Source organism: Neoarius graeffei, chromosome 28 (assembly GCF_027579695.1).
Source record: "Neoarius graeffei isolate fNeoGra1 chromosome 28, fNeoGra1.pri, whole genome shotgun sequence".
Lineage (NCBI taxonomy): Eukaryota > Metazoa > Chordata > Actinopteri > Siluriformes > Ariidae > Neoarius > Neoarius graeffei.
The window spans coordinates 36,811,047-36,833,613 of NC_083596.1; the positions used below are offsets into that span (position 1 = coordinate 36,811,047).

At 41.9% G+C, this 22,567-nt stretch overlaps 1 protein-coding gene across 1 annotated transcript in view; it reads left to right on the forward strand.

Moving 5' to 3' along the window:
- The window catches only part of zgc:63972 (protein CutA homolog), a gene marked incomplete at its 5' end in the record, with an annotated part of 90,347 nt that overhangs the window by 15,791 nt on the left and 51,989 nt on the right, over window positions 1-22,567 (forward strand). Inside the window, one exon of the mRNA XM_060912625.1 lies at window positions 7,692-7,840. Within this exon, the coding sequence (XP_060768608.1) occupies window positions 7,692-7,840 (149 nt within the window). The remainder of the gene's footprint in view (window positions 1-7,691; window positions 7,841-22,567) is intronic.

Here is a 22,567-nt window from a genome sequence, read left to right on the forward strand (position 1 = left end):
TTCCTTTCCTTCGCAACATAACATCTTTTCTTCTTGCTTTCTATTACTGTTATCGGTTTTTTCATGTTTCATTCGCATACTCACATCCTCCATTTTTCTCTCCTGTTTCAAATTTGTATCCCACAATGCCTTGCACGAACAGGGAAAGCCCACCACGTGATACATGACATAGTATCTTGAATTGGGTCGTGTTGAAACAGGAAAAAATAGTGGAGAATTTGGGGCCACATGGTCCTAAATTCATTAATTGTTCTATTTAAAAAACCTAATAAAATTGGAAGTCTGTGGTTCAAATTCAGTAGCTTTCAGTCCACTAAACAAAAATAATTGGGAAAATTCTTTTTATGACCTACACTTGAAAAATCTACAATTTTGGTCAGAAGTTTACATACAGTGACATGAATGTCATATTGGATATGAATGTCATGGCAATATTTGGGCTTTCAGTAATTGCTTTGAACTGTTCTTTTTCTGTGGCAGAATGTACAGCATACATCTTTAATAAAAAAAACACTCGAATTTGGTGCACAAGTTTTAATTTTCCTTGGATTTTCTGAAATCAATACAGGGTCAGAATTATACATACTGGGTCAAAAATATGCATTCAGCACACCTAATATATGGGTAAAATTTCTCTTTGCAAGATTCACCTTGACCAAATATTTTTGTTTACCATAAACAAGCTTCTGGCAGAATTCTGGTTGGATATTTCATGAATCTTCATGGTAGAATTGGTAGAGTTCAATTAAATTTTTTTTTTCTTGCCATGGACTCAACTTATAAGCATGGTCCATATATTTTCAATAGAGTTGAAGTCAGGTTTTTTTTAAGGTTACTGTTAACCTGCTTTATCCTCCACAACCAGCTCTGATGTGTGTTTGGGTTCATTGTCCTGTTGTAACGCCCAAGTCCCAAGTCGTATTCAAGTTTCTGATGGTTTATGCCGAAGAATTCTGAGGTAGTCCTCCTTTTCCATTATTCCGTCCACTTTGTGCAGTGAACCAGTTCCACTGGAAGCAAAACTGCCCCAGAGCATGATGATCCTACCACCACCACCAGCTGGTACAGTGTCCCTCTGTACATGGTGGTCATTGTGGCCAAACGACTCAATCTTTGTCTCATCTGACCATACAGCTATCCTCCAGAAGGCTTTTCCTTTGTCCGTGTGGTCAGCTTCAAACTTTAGTTAAGCTTGAAAGTTTCAATTTTGGATCAGGGGGTTATTTCTTGGATAGCAGGCTCTTAGTCCATGATGATCTGAACTGTAGACAGTGATCCATCAGTTTTCAGTTCATGGCAGGGCTGTGCCATGGTGGTTCCCAGGTTGTTCCTGACCATCCAAACCAATTTCCATTTAGCTGAGGGTGACAATTTGGGTTTTCTTGAAGCAAAGTGGCTTGGCAAAGTGACTACACCTCACAATAACTTGGATACAATTGTTTGAACTGATCTTGGAATTTGCAGTTGTTTAAAAATGGTTCCAAGAGACTGTGGGTGGTAAAAGAGAGCAACTGGACTTGCTTGAAGATTCTTGAAGACATTTCACCTCTCATCCGAAAGGCTTCTTCAGTTCTGTCTGACTAGTAGGGAGTATCAGGTATTTATCCTCTCATGGATGAAAAGCAATCCTAAGGTGTCGTTGAGTCATCCTGTTGGTGTGGGTCACTGGGGGCTGGGTGTGAATGGCCTAGAGAGTCGTTGGGGTGATCAATGGTTGTTGGTTCTCTCTATCCTCTTGCGAGTCACTGAAAACAGCTGGGTTTTCGTGTGCATTCAGTTGTCTGGGATTCAGTTGTACGCATTTTAGCCAGAGAGGATCGTTGGTATGAGCAAGGAGTTAAAGAAGCCATTTTTGTCAACCTGGAACAGCAATCACTGAACAGAGGTGGTGGTCTAAGACATCATTTATCAGCCACCTACAATGCAGTCCTTGGCACACTTCCCAGACAACTGAATGCACACCAAAACCCAGCTGTTTTCAGTGACTCATAGGAGGACAGAGAGAACCAACAACCACTGATCACCCCAACGACTCTCTAGGCCGTTCACACCCAGCCCCCAGTGACCCACACCAACAGGATGACTCAACGACACCTCAGGATTGCTTTTCATCCATGAGAGGATAAATACCTGATACTCCCTATTTGTCAGACAGAACTGAAGAAGCCTTTTGGATGAGAGGTGAAACGTCTTCAAGAATCTTCAAGCAAGCCCAGTTGCTCTCTTTTACCACCCATAGTTTACTATGACCTGGATGACTGAGAATCTTCACAGACATGGTTCCAAGAGACATTCCAAGTTGTGTATATGTGCGATCCTCTTTCTCAGATCTGCACTGAGCTCCTTGGACTTTCCCATTTTACTGTGTGTTAGTCAATCCAATGAGTGCTGTCAACAAACCCTTTTTATGAAGGCACAGAGAAGCTACCAGCTGTAGTCAATCATGATGACTAACAGGAAGTTAAGAGACCTTGGTCTTGGCAAACTAAGGCTACGTTTACATTACGTCGAATCAGCGGATCATCAGATTAACGTTCTTAAAACGATTCGCGTTTACACTAAAACCGTTAGCCGTGCACACAGCAACGCCAATACGCGGATACGCTAATCACATGACTTTAGACGGCGCGTAACATGATCCCAGTGCATTTCAGACGGCGCGTAACATGATCCCAGTGCATTTAGGGCATGCGCAAGGCTCACCACTTGCAAGTAGAAGGATGGCAAGCCGCGCAAGGCTCACCACTTGCAAGTAGAAGGATGGCAAGCCTAATACACGGATACGCTCGGCTCCGCAGGCATCCTGCGCTCCAAATCACTCCGCCCTGAACAGCAAGTGCCCTCTGGAGGGTGCGCACTCCGGCCCTGCGCAGCTCAAACAGCGCGTGAGTGAAGTGCACAAGCCACGATTCGGGACTGAGCCGCTGTGTGTGTGATCCCAGCGCATATCACTTACTACTTGCAAGTGGAAGGATGGCAAGCCTAAAGACAATCATAACTACACAATGGGCAGTATTTGCATCAGTATTTGCAGCACACACGGACTGGCCAGCGGGAGTTTTCCCGGTGGGCCGGTGGTTCAGTGTGGGCCGGCGGAGAAAAAAAAAAAAAACAGTTGCGCGCTGGCCTTTAATATGATAAGCAATGTTAACAGTTTCTTTAAGAAACTGTTAACATTGCTTATCATATTAAAGGCCAGCGCGCAACTGTAATAAGCAATGTTAACAGTTTCTTAAAGAAACTGTTAACATCGCTTATCATATTAAAGGCCAGCGCGCAACTGTAATAAGCAATTTTAACTGTAATAAGCAATGTTATCAGTTTCTTAAAGAAACTGTTAACATTGCTTATCATATTAAAGGCCAGCGTGCAACTGGTTTTTTTTTTTTTTTTCTCCGCCGGCCCACACTGAACCACCGGGAAAACTCCCGCTACTCCCGATGGCCAGTCCGTGTGTGATTTGCAGTATTTTCATACTTTTATACTCTTTAATGAAAGGTGATACAAGACGGAAGTCCGCACCGTTTTTCAGCAGTCGCCTCACATGACCAACGCCAGCGAATCAGGAAGGTGGATGTCACAGTGACGTTGTCCAATGAGACGCCAGCTAGAGCTCAGCGCAGCGTATTCGCGTATTCTGAATGTTTACACAGCACCGGAGCTGACACGATCTGGATTGAATACGTGGACGCTGGCGGATTCCCGTTTCCTGGCTTTTCCAGGGGGTTTAATGTAAACGGACAGTGCATCCGCGAAGAAAATGAGACAGATACGGTCTAATGTAAACGTAGCCTCAGAGACATTTTGGAAGTTTCAGCACCTCTGAATTAATAATCTAAGGCTACGTTTACATTAGACCGTATCTGTCTCATTTTCTTCGCGGATGCACTGTCCGTTTACATTAAACCCCCTGGAAAAGCCAGGAAACGGGAATCCGCCAGCGTCCACGTATTAAATCCAGATCGTGTCAGCTCCGGTGCTGTGTAAACATTCAGAATACGCGAATACGCTGCGCTGAGCTCTAGCTGGCGTCTCATTGGACAACGTCACTGTGACATCCACCTTCCTGATTCGCTGGCGTTGGTCATGTGAGGCGACTGCTGAAAAACGGCGCGGACTTCCGCCTTGTATCACCTTTCATTAAAGAGTATAAAAGTATGAAAATACTGCAAATCACACACGGACTGGCCATCGGGAGTAGCGGGAGTTTTCCTGGTGGTTCAGTGTGGGCCGGCAGAGAAAAAAAAAACAGTTGCGCGCTGGCCTTTAATTTGATAAGCAATGTTAACAGTTTCTTTAAGAAACTGTTAACATTGCTTATTACAGTTAAAATTGCTTATTACAGTTGCGCGCTGGCCTTTAATATGATAAGCAATGTTAACAGTTTCTTTAAGAAACTGTTAACATTGCTTATTACAGTTGCGCGCTGGCCTTTAATATGATAAGCAATGTTAACAGTTTCTTAAAGAAACTGTTAACATTGCTTATCATATTAAAGGCCAGCGCGCAACTGTTTTTTTTTTTTTTTCTCCGCCGGCCCACACTGAACCACCGGCCCACCGGGAAAACTCCCGCTGGCCAGTCCGTGTGTGCTGCAAATACTGATGCAAATACTGCCCATTGTGTAGTTATGATTGTCTTTAGGCTTGCCATCCTTCCACTTGCAAGTAGTAAGTGATATGCGCTGGGATCACACACACAGCGGCTCAGTCCCGAATCGTGGCTTGTGCACTTCACTCGCGCGCTGTGTGAGCTGCGCAGGGCCGGAGTGCGCACCCTCCAGAGGGCACTCGCTGTTCAGGGCGGAGTGATTTGGAGCGCAGGATGCCTGCGGAGCCGAGCGTATCCGTGTATTAGGCTTGCCATCCTTCTACTTGCAAGTGGTGAGCCTTGCGCGGCTTGCCATCCTTCTACTTGCAAGTGGTGAGTCTTGCGCATGCCCTAAATGCACTGGGATCATGTTACGCGCCGTCTGAAATGCACTGGGATCATGTTATGCGCCGTCTAAAGTCATGTGATTAGCGTATCCGCGTATTGGCGTTGCTGTGTGCACGGCTAACGGTTTTAGTGTAAACGCGAATCGTTTTAAGAACGTTAATCTGATGATCCGCTGATTCGACGTAATGTAAACGTAGCCTAAGTGAGCGTATGTAAATTTTTGACCCTGTATGTATAATTCTGACCGTGTTGATTTCAGAAAACCCAAAGAAAATTAAAACTTGTGCACCAAATTGTCGTTTTTTTAATTAAAGATGTATGCTGTACATTCTGCCACAGAAAAAGAACAGTTCAAAGAAATTATTGAACGCCCAAATATTGCCATGACATTCATATCCAAGATGACATTCATGTCACTGTATATAAACTTCTGACCGCAACTGTAAAAGGTAGTTTACCTTAAGCAGATAAAAGGCCTAGACTGTTAATGTGTACATGGAATAATGAGGAAATATGTACACCTGGCCATGAAACAGCTTGGTAGACAATTGTCTAATTCCGTTTGGTCCCTCAAATTGGGGGATCACATATGAAAAAGCTGTAATTCCTTCACCGTTCACCCAATTTGGAAATTTAATCTCAAAACCTGACTTACAGTGGGGCAAAAAAGTATTTAGTCAGCCACCAACTGTGCAAGTTCTCCCACTTAAAAAGATGAGAGAGGCCTGTAATTTTCATCATAGGTACACTTCAACTATGAGAGACAGAATGGGGGAAAGAATCCAGGAAATCACATTGTAGGATTTTTCATGAATTAATTGGTAAATTCCTCAGTAAAATAAGTATTTGGTCACCTACAAACAAGCAAGATTTCTGGCTCTCACAGACCTGTAACTTCTTCTTTAAGAGGCTCCTCTGTCCTCCACTCATTACCTGTATTAATGGCACTTGTTTGAACTTGTTATCAGTATAAAAGACACCCTGTCCACAACCTCAAACAGTCACACTCCAAACTCCACTATGGCCAAGACCAAAGAGCTGTCAAAGGACACCAGAAACAAAATTGTAGACCTGCACCAGGCTGGGAAGACTGAATCTACAATAGGTAAGCAGCTTGGTGTGAAGAAATCAACTGTGGGAGCAATTATTAGAAAATGGAAGACATACAAGACCACTGATAATCTCCCTCGATCTGGGGCTCCACAAAAGATCTCACCCCGTGGGGTCAAAATGATCACAAGAACGGTGAGCAGAAATCCCAGAACCACACGGGGGGACCTAGTGAATGACCTGCAGAGAGCTGGGACCAAAGTAACAAAGGCTACCATCAGTAACACACTACGCCGCCAGGGACTCAAATCCTGCAGTGCCAGACGTGTCCCCCTGCTTAAGCCAGTACATGTCCAGGCCCGTCTGAAGTTTGCGAGAGGGCATTTGGATGATCCAGAAGAGGATTGGGAGAATGTCATATGGTCAGATGAAACCAAAATAGAACTTTTTGGTAAAAACTCAACTTGTCGTATTTGGAGGAGAAAGAATGCTGAGTTGCATCCAAAGAACACCATACCTACTGTGAAGCATGGGGGTGGAAACATCATGCTTTGGGGCTGTTTTTCTGCAAAGGGACCAGGACGACTAATCCGTGTAAAGGAAAGAATGAATGGGGCCATGTATCGTGAGATTTTGAGTGAAAACCTCCTTCCATCAGCAAGGGCATTGAAGATGAAACGTGGCTGGGTCTTTCAGCATGACAGTGATCCCAAACACACCGCCCGGGCAACGAAGGAGTGGCTTCGTAAGAAGCATTTCAAGGTCCTGGTGTGGCCTAGCCAGTCTCCAAATCTCAACCCCATAGAAAATCTTTGGAGGGAGTTGAAAGTCCATGTTGCCCAGCGACAGCCCCAAAACATCACTGCTCTAGAGGAGATCTGCATGGAGGAATGGGCCAAAATACCAGCAACAGTGTGTGAAAACCTTGTGAAGACTTACAGAAAACGTTTGACCTCTGTCATTGCCAACAAAGGGTATATAACAAAGTATTGAGATGAACTTTTGTTATTGACCAAATACTTATTTTCCACCATAATTTGCAAATAAATTCTTTAAAAATCAGACGTGATTTTCTGGATTTTTTTTTTCTCATTTTGTCTCTCATAGTTGACGTATACCTATGATGAAAATTACAGGCCTCTCTCATCTTTTTAAGTGGGAGAACTTGCACAATTGGTGACTGACTAAATACTTTTTTACCCCACTGTATATTCATTACAAAACTCATATTCACTCTAATATGTGGAAGACAGTTAAAATTACAATCCTTTTGTCAATGCCCAAATATCAGTGGACCTGATCGTAGATGTAAACATTCATGTGAAAACTGCAAACCATGAAGAAATTTCTTCATGAAAATATACCCATAAGTAGAAAATTCACTATTATTACAATATTTAATGTCAGAAACAAATTAATTTTTACATTACTATGTGTGAACAATCCATGTTCATTTGTCATTCAAGAAGTAACTTTGTGTTGTGGACTATAGTACCCCATATCAAACAAAATTGCAGGAAACAAGAAAGAAATAACCCCTGTGTACATAAGAACTGTTACTATAAACAAAGCCATAAACACAATAAAAACTGGTTGCTGCAACTAAAGTCGGATGTTTTAATCAATTATTAAATAATGCTCTTTTTTGAATTTCTATGTCCTGAACAAAGTCATTGGTAACCTTTTGCTATAATTCGTTTTAGACACTGATCCTGACCATGATCCTGTACCCAGTGATGTCAATGTTAGCTATTCAGATGTACACAGCCCTGAGTGGCAGTTACGCTGCTGGACATCATTCTGTATTGCTCATCAACTGTCCTACTGAGCAAACTGCTAAAGATATTGGCAGGTACACATACATTCACACAAATGAGCATTATCAAATACTGAGACCATGTTATAATATACAGTGTCTTGCAAAAGTATTCATCCCCCTTGGTGTTTGTCCTGTTTTGTCGCATTACAAGCTGGAATTAAAATGGATTTTGGGGCGGTTAGCACCATTTGATTTACAGAACATGCCTACCACTTTACAGGTGCAAATTGTTTTTTGATTGTGACACAAACAATAATTAAGATGAAAAAAACAGAAATCTGGAGGGTGGGTGAATCAGTATTCACCCCCTTTCATATGAAACCCCTAAATAAGAGCTGGTCCAACCAATTCACTTCATAAGTCACATAATTAGTTGATTAAGATCCACCTGTGTGCAATCAGGGTGTCACATGATCTGTCATACAGTGGTGTTTGAAAGTTTGTGAACCCTTTAGAATTTTCTATATGTCTGCATAAATATGACCTAAAACATCAGATTTTCACACAAGTCCTAAAAGTAGATAAAGAGAACCCAGTTAAATAAATGAGACAAAAATATTATACTTGGTCATTTACTTATTTGAGGGAAATGATCCAATATTACATATCTGTGAGTGGCAAAAGTATGTGAACCTCTAGGATTAGCAGTTAATTTGAAGGTGACATTAGAGTCAGGTGTTTTCAATCAATGGGATGACAATCAGGTATGAGTGGGCACCCTGTTTTATTTTACGAACAGGGATCTATCAAAGTCTGATCTTCACAACGTATGTTTGTGGAAGTGTATCGTGGCACAAACAAAGGAGATTTCTGAGGACCTCAGAAAAAGCGTTTTTGATGCTCATCAGGCTGGAAAAGGTTACAAAACCACTTCGAAAGATTTTGGACTCCACCAACTCACAGTCAGACAGATTGTGTACAAATGATGGAAATTCAAGACCATTGTTACCCTCCCAAGGAGTGGTCGACCAACAAAGATCACTCCAAGAGCAAGGCATGTAATAGTCAGTGAGGTCACAAAGGACCCCAGGGTAACTTCTAAGCAAGGCCTCTCTCACATTAGTTAATATTCATGAGTCCACCATCAGGAGAACACTGAACAACAATGGTGTGCATGGCAGGGTTGCAAGGAGAAAGCCACTGCTCTCCAAAAAGAACATTGCTGCTCGTCTGCAGTTTGCTAAAGATCACGTGGATAAGCCAGAAGGCTATTGGAAAAATGTTTTGTGGACGGATGAGACCAAAATAGAACTTTTTGGTTTAAATGAGAAGTGTTATGTTTGGAGAAAGGAAAACACTGCATTCCAGCATGAGAACCTTATCCCATCTGTGAAACATGGTGGTGGTAGTATCATGGTTTGAGCCTGTTTTGCTGCATCTGGGCCAGGACGGCTTGCCATCATTGATGGAACAATGAATTCTGAATTATACCAGCGGATTCTAAAGGAAAATGTCAGGACATCTGTCCATGAACTGAATCTCAAGAGAAGGTGGGTCATGCAGCAAGACAATGACCCTAAACACACAAGTCGTTCTACCAAAGAATGGTTAAACAAGAATAATGTTTTGGAATGGCCAAGTCAAAGTCCTGACCTTAATCCAATCGAAATGTTGTGGAAGGACCAGAAGCGAGCAGTTCATGTGAGGAAACCCACCAACATCCCAGAGTTGAAGCTGTTCTGTATGGAGGAATGGGCTAAAATTCCTCCAAGCCGGTGTGCAGGACTGATCAACAGTTACTGGAAACGTTTAGTTGCAGTTATTGATGCACAAGGGAGTCACACCAGATACTGAAAGCAAAGGTTCACATACTTTTGCCACTCAGATATGTAATATTGGATCATTTTCCACAATAAATAAATGACCAAGTATAATATTTTGTCTAATTTGTTTAACTGGGTTCTCTTTATCTACTTTTAGGACTTGTGTGAAAATCTGATGTTTTAGGTCATTTTTATGCAGAAATAAAATTCTAAAGGGTTCACAAACTTTCAAGCACCACTGTATGATGTCTGTACTGTATAAATTAACCTGTTCTGGAGGGACCCTGACTCTGCTACACTACTAAGCAAGCAACATGAAAACCAAGGAGCACTCCAAACAGGTCAGAGACAAAGTTCTGAAGAAGTATAGATCAGGGTTGGGTTATAAAAAATATTCCAAACTTTGAATATCCTAGGGAGCACCATTAAATCCATTACAGCAAAATGGAAAGAATATGGTACCACTACAAACCTGACGAGAAGCAGGGCTAGAATTTTGGCGTGAATCCGCGAATCGATTCATGTGAGTATTCGCGTAAATTGTTCCCCAGGCGAATCTCAACGGATTCATGCAAAATATTCAAGAAATATCATAATTTTATCGTAAAATATTAATCACTTCCACACAAAAATTCCACAAACGGTTTCGGTTTCGATAAACAAACGTTCTGCGCATGTGCAAAGTGTGTTTCACTCGCTTGGGGTCGCTTGCACCTAGTCCGCCGAGTACTCGCCAGGTGGCTTTTGTTGTCAAGAATAACAAGATGGCGTACTCCAGCTCAAGTGATAGTCAGCCAAACACCTCGAAATCCGTTGAAAAAACGAAAAGAATATCGCGGCGCGGTTTACAGGCATGGGGCGATGACCTACTAGACAATTATGACTTCGACTTTGAAGACGATTTCACGGTCAAGGCGAGGTGTAAGACATGCAGCCTGCACTATGACAGAATCAAAGCACAGTGGGCATTCTGTTTCACGGTCGATGATCGTCACGCATAATGATATATAGCCTATACAGGAGTCTGACACACACACACACACACACACACACACTAGTGCAGTCATTCGGAATCAGAAAGACAAGACCAATGAAATGAATAATAAACACACAAAAATACAGGTTACTGATATGAGAAAAGATATAAACAAGATCCTCCATGGCTTGACCCCAGAATGTCACTCAGACAGTGCAGGCTCTACTTCTGCCAGTACTGACTTGTATACCGTTGTGCATCCTGACCCTGACTCTAGTGTGGTTGCTAGTAGTGATGATGATGATTCAGACTCAGCTGTCAGTGATGAGGCAGAGTAAACTAAATGATAGTTTGGCATGACCCTGACACATTGGTGCAGTTAGGTTTCTGACATTCAGATGTTCTCTGTTGTTCAGTTTTTGATGATTAAGGATTGAAATAGAGTGATGAGTTTGTTACTGTGAATAACTCTGTGTATTGTAACGTTTACTGTAACAGTTACTGTATTTGCGGCAGGCTTTTGAAGATGTTGTCCTCGGCTCCATTCTTCAGTTGTTGACTTGATGATTAAGGAGTGAAATAAAGTGATAGAGTTTGATAGTGTGTATAAATATGTGTATTTTAATTAATGTAACTGGTACTGTATTTGTGGTTTGAGGGCTGAGTTGGAGGCCAACTGACTGCCTGTGAAAAGAATTCAAACTCGTACACACAGTCACAACAAACACAAAAGTTGTTGAAATTATTTTATTGGATTCTCGCAAAACGGTTTTGCGAGAATCCAAACAGATTCCTGCAAGTTTTCACGAAATTCTAGCCCTAAACTCACAGACTGGGTAAGGAGGGCATTAATCAGAGATCCGACAAAGACACCTAAGATAACACTGAAGGAACTGCAAAGATCCACAGCGGAGATGGGAGTATCTGTCCATAGGACTACTTTAAGTCATACACGCCACAGAGTGGGGCTTTATGGAAGAGTGGCCAGAAAAAAGTAATTGCTTAAGAAAACGCATTTGGAGTTTGCCCAATAGCATGTGGCAGACTCCCCAAAACACATGGAAGAACATTCTCTGGTCAAATGAGACTAAAATTGATCTTTTTGGTCATCAAGGGAAATGCCATGTGTGGCACAAACCCAACACCCTGAGAACACCATTCCTACAGTGAAGCATGGTGGTGGCAGCATCATGCTGTGAGTAGGGATGTTAACCGATGACCGTTTGACCGGTGGTTGACCGAATCAACGTCAACCGGTTAATTTTTTTTGGTTGTCGGTGAAAAAAAAAAAATCAATCGTTTTGAAGCTGCCGATTTTGGAGCGGAGAACCTGGAATTCTGTGTTGTAAACGCTTGGGCATGCCATGCGGTGTAAGGACGACAGCTGACAAATCAGAAACACCCATTCAGTCATGTCCCGCCCTCCCGCCCCAGTTAAAGACAGCTGACAAATCAGAAACACCCATTCAGTCATGTCCCGCCCTCCCGCCCCAGTTAAAGACAGCTGACAAATCAGAAACACCCATTCAGTCATGTCCCGCCCTCCCGCTGCCACTCGGCGAAAGATAAGTGTAGACACAGGCTTTTTAGCTTACAAATTACTATTCTGTTTTTTTTTTATTATTATTATTAGAAGGCACATCGAGTTTAGTCCTGCCTTGGCCAGTGCATTCTGAAAGTATGTTTCGGTCTGTAGCCAACAATGCATGTTATTGCAGATCATATCTCTCCACACAAACTAAAGGCGCAGATGCCGACTTTTTCACGGCTTTTTCATGGACTGTAACGGCATTTGCTTATGTAGTAATTTTAATACAGAATTTACTCTGATGAAATTATTCAGACACTCCAACGGCCCCCCCCTAAAAAAAAAAATCGGATCTGCACGAGCCGTGAAAAAGGCACGCCGTTTGCATCCCTGTTTAAACTCATAGGTTAACCGACTTTAACCGTCTAATGAGGCTCGGTGGTCGGTCAAGATTTTTTTTAGTTTTCGCCATCCCTAGCTGTGAGGATATTTTTTTTTATCTGCAGGGACAGGAAAGCTGGTCAGGACTGAAGGAAAGATGGATGGCACTTTATACAAGGCAATTCTGGAGGAAAACCTGTTTGAGTCTGCCAGAGGTTTGAGACTGGGACGAAGGTTTGCATTCCAACAGGACAATGACCCTAAACATACTGCTAAAGCTACACTGGGGTGGTTTAAAGGGAAACATTTCAATGTCTTAGAATGGCCTAATCAAAACCCAGACCTCAATCCAGTTGAGAATCTGTGGCATAACTTAAAGATTGCTGTCCACCAACGCAACCCATCTAACTTGAAGGAGTTGGAGCAGTTTAGCCTTGAGGAATGGGCAAAACTCCCAGTAGCTAGATGTGCTAAGCTAATAGAGATATACCCCAAGAGACTTGCAGCAAAAGGTGGCTCTACAATGTATTGACTTTTTTGGGGGGTGAATACCTATGCACACTCCAGATTTCTGTTTTTACATCTTAATTATTGTTTGTGTCACAATAAAACAACAATTTGCACCTTTAAAGTAGCGTGCGTGTTGTGTAAATCAAATGGTGCTAACCCCCTGAAAATCTTTTTTAATTCTCGCTTGTAATGCAACAAAACAGGACAAACACCAAGAGGGATGAATACTTTTGCAAGACACTGTATACAGTACTGTGCAAAAGTCTTCGGCACCCTATTTTTTTTCATACAAACATTATTATAGATTTCTATTTTGTAACTTCTACATTATCGAATCAGTACAAAAGCATTTTAGAGTTCCAAACATTCATTTTCCAGCACAAAATTATATGTTACAGAAAAACATGTCTCTGAGCAGCATATTAAATAAGAGACTACTTTTCAAATTAAAAAAGAAAACATAATGAAGGCTACTGGGTTTTGCTGCAAATTTAAGAAGTAAGTGTGACAGTCAAAGTGTCCAGAAGAACTGTGGCTAGTTCTCCAAGATACTCAGTAAAACCTACAGGTCATTTCCTTATAAAACTGCACTAATTGTACCTGAAACTACTATGTTTTTAAAGCAAAGGGTCGTCTCACACCAAATATTGACTTTGTTTCATTTATCATTGCTTACTGCTGTTTATTATTATTATTATTATTATTATTATTATTAATGTTGAAACATTTAATTTGATTATTTTTAAGCCATTTTTGGTCTACAGCATTTTTTTTTCCACATGTGGCTAAGACATTTGCACAGTACTGTAGTTGTTGCTTTTTATGCTGTTGTAAAACGCAAAACATATTCTTTATTTTCTTTATAACTCTTTAGAGTTAAATCTTCAAGTAAAAATTAAAAGTAGCACTGATTTTCATTAATATTGTTCAAAAGTCCTGTCAGCCATTTTAATGTTCATGTACGGTACACCAGCAGTTTAAGAAACTTAAGTTACTTACAAAAGAAACTTAATTTGGCAACAAAATTCATATTGCCTTATGGTTTGATAAAGCAATTTCAAATGTTTAACATGTAAACAGCAGCAAAACATTATAAGACTAGCAGTCTGTAATTAAATAAGTATTTGCAATGGTAAATCTAAATCCCTAACTCTAATTTAATTATCCCTAACTGCAATATTCAGTTGCACTATTTGCACATTGTTTTTCTGCATGTTCTACTTTATTGTATGTTGCTATGTGTTTCGTTGTGGTACACGGAGAAGCGCTGTCTCATCTCACTGTGTACATGTACATGCTGGTAATAATAAAGAAACATTGAACTCAGAACCTTATAAAAGTTACAAAAACCTGATCAGAATCACATGAACATGTCAGATTGCATCATGATTGACAGTGGTGCCTACCAGAAAATATAAAGAACTTGAGAAGTGTTACAGTGATGGTACTATAGGAGCAACAGCTTGGGGGTTTCACAGTGCAATTATTTTTTACATGTGAGACATGCCAACAATGTTGAGTGGTGTGTCAGGGTATTTTTGGCAGCACATGTTTGCACTAGCTAGCTTAAAAAGTTTGAAAAGCTACATTAATTGAAGAGCATGGCATTTAAGGCTACGATCACACCACAGCTCACAATGGGTTTGCGAATACTTGGTGATGAAAAATTAGTAACAATGCCACCAATTGTGCAATGCACGGCGAATATTCTCTGAGATTCATGAGTTGTTTTTTTGTTGTGCCTCCGCCTCATGAGTGGCCAAAAACGTTTCGAAAAATTTCAGTGCATGTACTGAAATTTGGTGATGTTTTCATCAGCAAACTAAGCAGAAAATACTCGCAGATGGGTTTGGGAATACTTCCTGAAGCTCGGGGAAGCATCGCCACCAAACGCCTCATTTTCATCGATTACCCATTACAAAGCTTCACAAACTGTAGTATGACCATAGCCCAAGCGTACAAAAGCAATGCACATTTTGCACTAAAATGAGTTTTGCTACCTTCTCATGTAATGCCAAGCACCTTATTAGTCATATAGGGTTATGACTTTTTTCCGCTGAAGTTTGACAAGATCACATTAACTGTTGTAATTATTCTAGTTATAACATAGTGAGATTTTATTATAGAAACACAAAATACATTTTCAGGTCATGTAGCTTTTCAAATGTGTCTATGTGTAAGTAATGTGCATGATAAAATTATATTGCCTACTTTTTATTTATTGTTGCAGAACAAGGTATAGATCGTGATTCTCTCAATGTTGGTGAATCTTCATTTTTTGCTACTTCTGATTCCTTTCACCATCAAACATTATTCACAGTTTCCACACAAACACTAAAATGGTAATAATTCTAACTAAATGCAGTTTTGCAAACTCTCAAGCACAAAAAGGCCAAGTGAGCAGGAAATAAGTCACTTCAGTTTCTGTGGGGGTAAAAGGAAATCTGATATAAGCACATGGCAAATTATTGGTTTTGGATTGGAACTTTGATAGCCTTGACCATCACCTGTACCAAATATTTTCCTGCAGAACTTGATTTACGTAGCAAGAGGAAAAAAATGTCAGAAAAAATTCTTAAATGACATAACAACAACAATAATGTTAATTTTTGGTGACAAAATCAACGCTGCATCTATTGATACCAGTAAGAATCTAATTATGAATACGAGTTGCCATCGGCTTGAAGCAACCCACACAACTTGGACTGAAAACAGTAATGTGACCACAGGAACAGAAATTGCATTTTAAACCATTATCCAATTTATATTGCATCGTGTTCATTCTCAGGAATGACTGGCCGAGACTGGCATTGTTTCAGTGGAAAATCTCATTAGTACAGGCTGTGCCACATGCAACAGTGCATACAGATGTAAACATCAGGGTGTTATATGAGGGTATATGATTTGTGCATGCTATTCCTTTGTATTATTGGTGTTCTGGGTCTTTAGTTTTTGATTATTTTAATAAGGCAAGACGATGCACCGTTTAGGATTTTTTTTTGAGACATCAAATCAAATCAAATCAAGTTTATTTGTATAGCGCTTTTAACAATAAACATTGCCGCAAAGCAGCTTTACAGAATTTGAACGACTTAAAACATGAGCTAATTTTATCCCTAATCTATCCCCAATGAGCAAGCCTGTGGCGACGGTGGCAAGGAAAAACTCCCTCAGACGACATGAGGAAGAAACCTCGAGAGGAACCAGACTCAAAAGGGAACCCATCCTCATTTGGGCAACAACAGACAGCCTGACTATAATATTAACATTTTTAACAGGTATAACCCTCAACTGTCCTCATGGGGCCGTCCTTCACAGGAGCGGTGCGATAAAACTCCGACCAGACACAGGGCACCAGGATGGATCAAGCAGGTCCGAGGGGCAGAAGAGGCCAGCATCTCAATCCCAGGATCAACATGTAATTCAGAGGGACAGATTGGGGGGAGAGAAAGAAAACACAGGTTGTTAGGTATGCCCTAAAAATGACAAGTATTAAATCTGTGTGGTAGGCTCGCAGAGACGAGAGTCTTTACATCAGGCATAACACACAACAATGGCATGTTAATATGGTAAAATATATCATGACCTGCTCTGGCTGGATGCTTGATTGGGTGATGGGAGCACACTCCTCAGCAATGATGAGATGCAGATGGGACCCTTAGGGCTGGCCAAGACAATTCAGTTACATTTCACCGGGTCTGGGACATGCGACAGAATGTCTGACGGCCGATTCCCTGCAGGCTACGATAGCCAGTCGAGGTCTCCACCCTCTCCACCAAAAGATTTCCTGTTGACTCCATGTAACTCAGAGGGACAGATTTGGGGTGTGGGGGGGAGGGAAAGAAAAAACAGGTTGTTGGGTATGCCCAATGTCACCTGAATAAGTAGGAGCAGTATACATATTGCACCGAGTACAAGCAGGGACTCCGGCAACTAACTATGACAGCATAACTAAAAGGAGAGAGCCAGAAGGTAACACAGGCATGAGGGAGCCCCGGGACATAAAGCAGCCAGCCACTACACCGTCAACAAACTCGAGTGAGCAAGCGAGTGGGGACTGACAGCATCCATACATCCCAGTTTACCAAAACACTCTATGTCTGAGGACCCTCCAGATCTACTCCTTTACCTCATAAACACCATTAACAAAAGGCTTGACTAAACAGATATGTTTTCAGCCTAGACTTAAATGCTGAGACTGTGTCTGATTCCCGAACATTACTTGGAAGGCTGTTCCATAACTTTGGGGCTTTGTAAGAAAAGGCTCTGCCCCCTGATGTAGCCTTCACTATACGAGGTACCAGCAGATAGCCTGCACCTTTTGATCTAAGTAGGCGTGGCGGGTCATAGAGGAGCAGAAGTTCACTCAGGTACTGTGGTGCGAAACCATTTAGTGCTTTAAAGGTCAATAGTAGTATTTTATAATCAATACAAAATTTGATTGGGAGCCAATGCAGTGTGGATAAGACAGGCGTGATGTGGTCATATTTTCTAGTTCTAGTAAGGACTCTTGCTGCTGCATTTTGAACTAAGTGGAGCTTGTTTGTGCACTTATTGGAACATCCAGACAGTAAGGCATTACAATAATCCAACCTGGAGGTAACGAAAGCATGGACTAGTTTTTCTGCATCATGCAATGACATTAAATTTCTTATCTTTGCAATATTTCTGAGATGAAAGAAAGCTATCCGGGTGATGTTATCAGTGTGAGTTTCGAATGAAAGACTGGGGTCAATAATCACTCCTAGGTCTTTTACTGCTGCACGTGAAGAAACAGAAAGGCCATCCAGAGTCACTGTGTAATCAGAAAACTTACTTCTAGCTGTATGTGGTCCTAGCACAAGTACTTCAGTCTTGTCAGAGTTAAGCAGAAGGAAATTAATAAGCATCCAATGTCTAATGTCCTTAACACATTCCTCAATTCTATTAAGCTGGTGTCTCTCATCAGGTTTTGCAGAGACATACAACTGTGTGTCATCAGCATAACAGTGGAAACTAATACAATGTTTACGAATAATATCGCCCAGAGGTAACATATATAGAGAAAAAAGCAGTGGACCCAAGACAGAACCTTGTGGAACACCAAACTTTACCTCAGTACGTCTAGAAATATCACCATTTATATCAACATACTGATAACGATCAGTTAGATAAGACCTGAGCCAGGAGAGGGCCATTCCCTTAACTCCCACAACATTTTCTAGTCTATCCAGAAGAATGGAATGATCAATGGTATCAAATGCTGCACTAAGGTCAAGCAACACAAGCAGCGAGACACAGCCCTGATCAGACGCCAACAGTAGGTCGTTTACTACTTTAACCAGTGCTGTCTCTGTGCTATGATGAGGTCTAAATCCTGACTGATACATTTCATGGATGTTATTCCTATGTAAATATGAGCATAACTGCTGTGCCACAGCTTTTTCAAGGATCTTGGAGATAAAGGGGAGGTTTGATATTGGCCGATAATTGGACAGCTGACAGGGATCAAGGTCAGGTTTTTTAATCAGGGGTTTGATAACTGCTAGTTTAAAGGATTTGGGTACATAGCCAATCATAAGAGAAGAATTTATTATTTTTAGAAGCGGCTCAATTACTCCAGGCATTATCTGTTTGAATAGATGTGTCGGTAAGGGATCTAGTACGCAAGTTGAGGCTTTTGATGTAGAGATTAATGAAAGTAATTCAGTTTCTTTTAGGGGAGTAAAACATTCTAACTGATGATCTGATACAGTTATATTGTTAACTACAAGGTCACTTTCACTGTCTAACCTTAAATTAGTAGTTTGAATTTTTTGTCGGATATTCTCAATTTTGTCATTAAAAAAAATTCATGAAGTCGTTGCTTCACAGCTGCATTACAAATGTGTGTGTGTGTGAGAGAGAGAGAGAGAACACTGATGTTTTTGACATGACATGCAGTTATATGCCAGTACTCGGAAGGCATTTAGAATTGAGAAATACACTCTCTACTCAGACACAAGCACAGCGTTCACATGGTTAATCAACTAATAAAAAGGAATTTGCATTTGGCAGAAGCAAATCTGGAAAAGAATAAAAGCAAACTCACAATTACATTCCTGCCTGGTTGCTGCAGAACCTTTTTCAAATAGTGGGGATTGTAAAAGTAACTGAAAAATATACCATACTCTATGAACCAGTTATGTAATATACTTTAATTGGGGGCGGCACGGTGGTGTAGTGGTTAGCACTGTCGCCTCACAGCAAGAAGGTCTTGGGTTTGAGCCCAGCGGCTGATGAAGGCCTTTCTGTGTGGAATTTGCATGTTCTCCCCATGTCTGTGTGGGTTTCCTCCGGGTGCTCCGGTTTCCCCCACAGTCCAAAGACATGCAGGTTAGGCTAATTGGTGGCCCTAAATTGACTGTAGGTGTGAATGTGAATGGTTGTTTGTCTCTGTGTTAGCCCTGCAATAACCTGGCAACTTGTCCAGGGTGTACCCTGCCTCTCGCCCATAGTCAGCTGGGATAGGCTCCAGCTTACCTGCGACCCTGCACAAGATAAGCGGTTACGGATAATGGACGGATACTTTAATTGTATTAACCAGTTTGTAATAACACATATTCATCGGGGGCGGCACGGTGGTGTAGTGGTTAGCGCTGTCACCTCACAGCAAGAAGGTCTGGGTTCGAGCCCCGTGGCCGGCGATGGCCTTTCTGTGCGGAGTTTGCATGTTCTCCCCGTGTCCGCGTGGGTTTCCTCCGGGTACTCCAGTTTCCCCCACAGTCCAAAGGCATGCAGGTTAGGCTAACTGGTGACTCTAAATTGACCGTAGGTGTGAATGGTTGTCTGTGTCTATGTGTCAGCCCTGTGATGACCTGGCGACTTGTCCAGGGTGTACTCCGCCTTTCGCCTGTAGTCAGCAGGGATAGGCTCCAGCTTGCCTGCTACCCTGCACAAGATAAGCGGTTACAGATAATGGATGGATGGATAGTTTAATTGTATTAACCAGTTTATAATAACACATATATTCATCGGATTATTTACTAGCAAATTTGAGCAAAACTGTCAAACAAAACCGAAGTGAGGTACCATACCTAAATACTTCACGATAGAATTACAAAATTATACATAATTTTCAGCATTTGCTTTATTAGGGTGTAGTCCATAGCCTGAGTAGCACAGGAAGACAGCATTAAACATTAAGTCTCCATTTCAATGGTTTTAATGAGAGTAATTGTGAAATTAAAGCCGCAAGCGGCCTCGACGGGCCCTCGCGCCAGCGGCCAAGGGGGGCGGGGGCATGCGTCCCCGCGAAATACCTTCCACAGCTTCTTCGGCAAGAGACATCACCACAAGGTAGTGGTGTGAAGGATAAGCATTATGGAATTATTTACCAAAAACCTGTTTTGGAGCAATTGCGTCGGCCAAAAACAGCGCCCCCCATGGACGAAAATTCCCAAAATGTGGTATACATGACATGGGAGGTAGTAAGAGGGTGGCCGTGAAGTTTGACCAAATTTGAGGAAAGATTGGATTTTTTGCCCAAAAATAGCGCCCCCAGTGGCGAAATATCACAGAAATTGGGTAACAAGTCAGAAGCCCAATGAGTGATTTGCGTGTGAAGTATGAGCAGGTTTGAGCAATTAGAAGATTTGTTATGAATTTTTAAGCATGTAAAATTTTGCAGTGAAAATTGATTGACGTATAACTTCTGAACGGTTTATGCTACGTGAAAAGAATTTAGAAACTTTTGTCAGCCATGTCTGTAGATGATGTGTATCAATTTTGGTGACATTCCTATGAAGGGTCTAGGAGGAGTTGCGCCGTGTTCGTGGCCATGCATTTCGCACAAAAGTGAAATTACCTCACTTCCTGTTGGGCGTGGCTAATGCATTGGCATTACATTTTTGTCCGGCTTAGTGAGATACATATGCGAACCAAATGGCATGCCACTACTACAAACTACATGGCAACCAGGCACCTTAATGCGGGAGGCCAAAATCACAACGAGTTAGGGGGCGCTATAGAGGCCCTGAGGCCCGCCTGGATCTGGGCTTCTGGTTCTCAGTAGCGGTGGCAGTCTAAGAAAAAGGAGCCAAATTTCGTGCGTTGTCGACCATGGCAAGCGCCCCAATAAGGGTCTTGTAAAGAGTTTGCTTGGCAAGTTTGACAGATCAGAAGCTGCAATATCATTTTTGCCATAACCAGCACCCCCAGGGGCGAAAGAGCACAAAATTTGGTGTAGATGTCAGGTGAGCTATGAAGAGTTTGCGTATGAAGTTTGATGTCAATTGAGTAAATAGAAGATGAGATATAGATTTTTGAAGAATAAATTTTTTGGTTTTTCCCATGTCAGTAGGTGGCGCTATGCTGTACATGAGCGATTATGAGTTGGAAAAATAAGTGTCTACAACAGCAACGTACTATCACAAGGTAGTGGTGTGAAGGAAAAGCATTATGGAATTATTTACCAAAAACCCGTTTTGGAGCAATTGCGTCGGCCAAAAACAGCGCCCCCCATGGACGAAAATTTCCAAAATGTGGTATACATGACATGGGAGGTAGTAAGAGGGTGGCCGTGAAGTTTGACCAAATTTGAGGAAAGATTGGAATTTTTGCCCAAAAATAGCGCCCCCAGTGGCGAAATATCACAGAAATTGGGTACCATGTCAGAAGCCCAATGAGTGATTTGCGTGTGAAGTATGAGCAGTGTTGAGCAATCAGAAGATTTGTTATGAATTTTTAAGCATGTAAAATTTTGCATCGAAAATTGATAGACGTATAACTTCTGAACGGTTTATCCTACGTGAAACGTATTTAGTAACTTTTGTCAGCCATGTCTGTAGATGATGTGTATCAATTTTGGTGACATTCCTATGAAGGGTCTAGGAGGAGTTGCGCCGTCTTCGTGGCCATGCATTTCGCACAAAAGTGAAATTACCTCACTTCCTGTTGGGCGTGGCTAATGCATTGGCATTACATTTTTGTCCGGCTTAGTGAGATACATATGCGTACCAAATGGCATGCCACTACTACAAACTACATGGCACCCAGGCACCGTAATGCGGGAGGCCAAAATCACAATGACTTAGGGGGCGCTATAGAGGCCCGGAGCCCCGGCCAAGTTTGGGCTTCTGGTTCCGAGTAGCGGTGGCAATTCTTGGAACTGGTGCCAAATTTCGTGCGTTTTCGCCCATGGCAAGCGCCCCGAAAATGGCCCAACAGCGGAGAAAAATAAAGAAGAAGAAGAAGACGGAAGAAGAAGAAGAAGAAGAAGAAGAAGACGGAAGAAGAATAATAAAGCCGCAAGCGGCCTCGACGGGCCCTCGCGCCAGCGGCCAAGGGGGGCGGGGGCATGCGTCCCCGCGAAATACCCTCCACAGCTTCTTCGGCAAGAGACATTAGTCCCACAATGGCGACAAAGCACAGAATTGGACACATGGCAACAATAGGGTTTGCCATAACCAGCACCCCCAGGGGCGAAAGTGCACAAAATTTGGCGTATATGTCAGGTGAGCTATGAAGAGTTTGCGTATGAAGTTTGATGACAATTGAGTAAATAGAAGATGAGAGATAGATTTTTGAAGAATAAATTTTTTGGTTTTTCCCATGTCAGTAGGTGGCGCTATGCTGTACATGAG